Consider the following 4,808-nt stretch of genomic DNA (forward strand, 5'->3'; position numbering starts at 1 on the left):
CCACCCCAAACCATTCTGTGAGTCTGTGATTCTATGCTTATGGCAGGGGGTGGGGCTGGGGGGACTTTGAGGTCCCTTCCCCCCAAACCATCCCATGATTCTGTTACTGTGGACTGGAAGCCACAGGTGAGCCTGACAAGCTCCAAATCTGTAGCCTGGACTGTAGCCGTGAGTTTTGCAGTAGTTGAAAGCGGTGGTCAGCCCCTGTTTGCTACTACTCAGTATCTTTCACGGCTGCTTGCTGTTTAGTTTCTTGTCCACTGGTGCAGAGCAGTTAGAGCTGGTTTTGCTTCTGGCACGGGAAGGGGTGAGTTCCCTCCTGAACTCTGCTGTAATTCCCCGAAGCCGGGCTTCCTCTGGGGACAGGAAGTAACCCGCTGATTCCCATTGTCCACGTCATTTCCCAGCAGTGTCAGGAGCAGAGTTAAACTTGCTGTTCTGGTGGTTCTGGTGGTTTTGGGGGTGATGCTGAGCCAGGGGCAGTCTCCTCCAGCAGAAGAGTGCCTTGGCTGGCTGTCGGTTTCCATCTCTGCTGCACGTTCTTTTCCCTACCTGTTTCTTCCCTTTTCCAACCTGTTTTGTAATCTGAATAATACACTTGGGTGTAGGGGACATGGAAGGTGTCCCTGCCCATGGCAGGGGGGATGGAACTGGATGATCTTTAAGGTCCCTTCCAACCCAAACAGTTCTATGATTCTATGAAGTTTGAAAATTCAGGTTTGCTTTAGGACTGACCTTTCTCTTCATTTTTGTTTCCTTAAGACTTTGGAACTAGTACCAGCAGTGGAGGGCTCTTCGGAACCACAAACACCACTTCCAATCCCTTTGGGAGCACGTCTGGCTCTCTCTTTGGCCCAACTAGTTTTACCGCTGCTCCAACCGGCACGACGATTAAGTTTAACGTAAGTTCTGGTCGTTGTTCTTCATCCAGCCCGCAGGAAGCGTGACATGTGGCAGTTTGCATGAAGTACTCCGGGTCAGTGTGCTGAAAAATGAGTAGTTCACCTGCAGGTGTGAAATGATGAAGGCTGAGAGAGTTGGGGGGTTCAGCCTGGAGAAGGGAAGCTCCGGGGAGACCTCAGAGCCCCTTCCAGTGCCTGGGGGGCTACAAGGAAGCTGGGGGGGCTTTTCCCAAGGGCAGGGAGTGACAGCACAAGGGGGGTCGGGGGTAAATGGAAAGAGGGGGGTTGAGGTTGGACATCAGGAAGGAATTCTTCCCGCAGAGGCTGGGGAGCGCTGGGACAGGTTCCCAGAGAAGCTGTGGATGCCCCATCCCTGGGAGTGTCCAAGGCCAGGCTGGATGAGGCTTGGAGCACCCTGGGCTATGGAAGGTGTCCCTGCCCCTGGCAGGGGGTGGGGCTGGGGGGGCTTTGAGGTCCCTTCAACCCAAACCATCCCGTGATTCTGTGATTTGAAAACGTCCCCTTTGGCAGAACTGCCGCAGTGGAAATTGGGTGTGTAATCAACTCCGAGGAACTAGACTTGAGTTAATTCTGAATTTGTGAGAGTTCTTGAGCACTGTGGGGTAATTCCCCCCTCCAGACTTGCTAGCTTTCCATCTCTCCTAAGCGGTAAAGCAGCTCTTAAAATGGAGTCGTGTTGGGAGGGTAGAAAGTGACCTGGAAGTCAGGGTGATCCATGCGGAATGCTGTTGGTGATAGGGGTTAGAGACACCTTGGAATGGGCCAAAGTAACCTCCCTTCTCATGTCAGCATGGCTTTGGCAATGTGAACTGGAATGTGAGGATGCATTTCCTGGATGAGTTCCCTTTTGGAAAGGGTTGAACAATGCCTTGGAAGTTCTGTGGCAGTTGAAAATGGAGGGTGGCTTGGGAAAGAACCCATCGTGGGAATGGGATAACCGGGATCTGCTGGGAAGAAGCATTCCTTCCCCAGATTCTTGTTCATCCACGTCTCAGCCCTCTTGATTTCTGGACTGGGCCGATGTGACACTGAGGCTGTTATTTCGGCTTGAGGGTGGAACGGTGGTGGTAACTCAGGCAGCCTCAGTGCTGTTGATGTTTACTTGCATAGTGCAGTTAAAAAATTAGGGATTGTGAAGTCCAGGCGTAGCTAGAGGGTGTGTATCGCAGACCTGGGAAGCAAAAGTGAAAAAGGAATTGCACTGCGTTGATTTGAGTGTCACTGGGCTTGCTCCAGAAGGTGCCTCAGTGCACAGGTAACAGCAACACGCTGCTGAGTGTAGGTGTTGGGAGGGTGCAGGCTGTATGAGGGAACATCTATCTGGATTTTAAATCTGACACCTTTGCCTCTCCTGCAGCCACCGACGGGTACCGACACGATGGTGAAGTCCGGCGTCAGCACCAACATCAACACCAAGCACCAGTGCATTACTGCGATGAAGGAATACGAAAGCAAATCTCTGGAGGTCAGTGGCTGAGCGTTCCAGCGTGCCTGTGGGGGTTTGCTCTTGGGCAGCGTTGCTTCTGTAGAGCTGCTTTGGACTGTAGTAAGAAAATCTCTGCTCGGTAACGAGTGCCACCTTCCCTATCTGCATCGCTCATGGACGTGTCATCAGTAAAACACTCGGTGCCTTTCCGTGTGCATTGTTGTTTTCAAATGCCTAACACGGCGGTTTAAGAACTGAAATTCCATCTCGCCGTATACCAGGAGGGTGAGGGATCCTGCTGGGAGCAGCCTGCGCTGCTGAGATAACGGCAGTCTCAGACAAAACTCAGATGTTTAATATCAACTGCTGTTCCCAAACAGTTTAACCCTGAGGCTTTTCCACTGGGGCTGACTGGCTTGATACTTCAAAACAGGTCTGGAAAAACCCCGAGCAGTAGAATTGAAGCCCAGACATGAGCTGTGGGGGCACAGAAGCCCTGTTTGTGGTGTCCTCCTTATTAAAAACGTGGGTGTCGCAGCTTCTCCCGGTAGCTTCACCCTGGTGTTGGCTTAATGCTCTGTAAAGGTGGTGATGACTGTTCTGACCTCACCCCGTGTAAGAGAACGTGTAAAGAGACCTGGTGTTTCCTTTCCTAGGAGCTCCGTCTGGAAGACTACCAGGCGAATAGGAAAGGACCCTCCAACCCCGTAGGAGCGGGAGCAGCTGCAGGCTTGTTTGGGTCTTCTACTGCCACATCAAGCACAGCTACGGGGCTTTTTGGCTCTTCTACTACCAACACAGGCTTTTCATATGGACAGAATAAAACGGCTTTTGGAACCAGTAAGTATGGCCCCTGCCTCTTGTCGCTGACCAGATATGCAAATATTCTGTTGGTTCTGAAATTAAGAGGGATGAGGAAACGGTGGCGGGAGCTCAGAATTTGACTAGTTGTACTGTCAGTGTTAATAATCAGGGTCTTTGCCATAGAAATTTGTGTTGGCTTCAGGGATTGCAGACTCCTCGGCATCCCCCAGGACTGGCTGCAGGACAGTCTGGTACCGCCTCTGGCTGGGCAGGGTGCGTGGGCCAGAACCGGTTTGAAGTAAACCACGAGGGTGTTGCTACTGATCAGTGGGGGGTGGCATCACTTGGTTAATGCTGAAGTCTAGATTCTGCTCATGGGCCAATGTAGATTCCCTGGAAGTGGACGGTTAATTTACAGTGGTCTAATTAGACTTTTCCAGGAGCTTTTCTCCACAGGAGACCAGGGTTGGGGGGTGGATCTGTTACATAGAATCATGGAAAGATTTTTGGGGAAGGGACCTTAAAGCCCCACCAGTGCCACCCCCTGCCACGGACAGGGACACCTTCCATAGCCCAGGGTCCTCCAAGCCTCATCCAGCCTGGCCTTGGACACTCCCAGGGATGGGGCATCCCCAGCTTCTCTGGGAACCTGTCCCAGTGCTCCCACCCTCTGCGGGAAGAATTCCTTCCCCATGGCCCATCTCCATCTCCCTCTTCCCGTTTAAACCTGTCACCCCTTGTCCTGTCACTCCCTGCCCTTGGGAAAAGCCCCCCCAGCTTCCTTGTAGCCCCCCAGGCACTGGAAGGGGCTCTGAGGTCTCCCAGGAGCTTTCCTTCTCCAGGCTGAACCCCCCAACTCCCCCAGCCTGTCCCCAGGGCAGGGGGGCTCCAGCCCTCGGAGCATCTCCGGGGCCTCCTCTGGACTCGCTCCAACAGCTCCGTGTCCTTCTGCTGTTGGGGGCCCCAGGAGGGGGCCGTTGAGGGCCCCCCATACTGTGCCATCCTGGGGTCAGCTGTCCACTTTGGCATTCTTAGTGAAGAAGGGAAAGCCGGGAATGCAGCGGTGAACTGACACCAGGGCTTGTGTGGGGCAGTTGTGCAAAGCAGTTAGTGCGTGCTTTTGATCTCCGGGTAAAACAAATAGTGCTGAAAATTCCAGCACAGACTCTCCTTCCATCAGTCTCTGCAGACCTGTAGGTAGGTGTTTGTGGAACTGGCCTGTAAACAGAGATCAGAACCCTGCGGCCACGCAAACAGCGCCGAGCAAGGCTGCGCGCTCCGGGGGTAGGATGGTGGGTGTCCTCCGGCGCAGGCGCTGCTGGGCTTAGCTCTGGGCTCGCTCGCGGCCTGCGTGGCTGGAGCTGAGCTGCTGCCTGAGGAGGATGAGCGTAGGGGTGGTCGTGTTCCCCCCCAGCCCGGGAAGGGAGGGCTCACCAAAACGTGGGCACTGCCCACCAGAGAGCTCTGCTGGGCTTCGTGCAGTTTTCCCGCAGTCGACCCCAGGAAGCACCTCACTTCACTTGTGGGAAGGAGCAAAATCTCCCTGCACCAGTTTTCCCAGATATAAACAACCCTCTTCCTTTGGGGAGAGGAGGGAGAAGGCGCTTGAGATCGGGTCGAGGTTTTGGTGGTAGCAGTTGTGTGAACAGGAGCGG

The 4,808-nt window shown here is 53.9% G+C and overlaps 1 protein-coding gene across 1 annotated transcript in view; it reads left to right on the top strand.

The window, feature by feature from the left end:
* Positions 1-4,808, top strand: part of LOC104513046 (nuclear pore complex protein Nup98-Nup96-like) — a gene marked incomplete at its 3' end in the record, with an annotated part of 10,662 nt that overhangs the window by 2,517 nt on the left and 3,337 nt on the right. The window contains 3 exon segments of the mRNA XM_010156272.1: positions 763-902; positions 2,281-2,388; positions 3,006-3,189. Of these exon segments, the coding sequence (XP_010154574.1) occupies positions 763-902; positions 2,281-2,388; positions 3,006-3,189 (432 nt within the window).

This window comes from Eurypyga helias, unplaced genomic scaffold (genome assembly GCF_000690775.1).
Source record: "Eurypyga helias isolate BGI_N326 unplaced genomic scaffold, ASM69077v1 scaffold25757, whole genome shotgun sequence".
Taxonomy (NCBI): Eukaryota; Metazoa; Chordata; class Aves; order Eurypygiformes; family Eurypygidae; genus Eurypyga; species Eurypyga helias.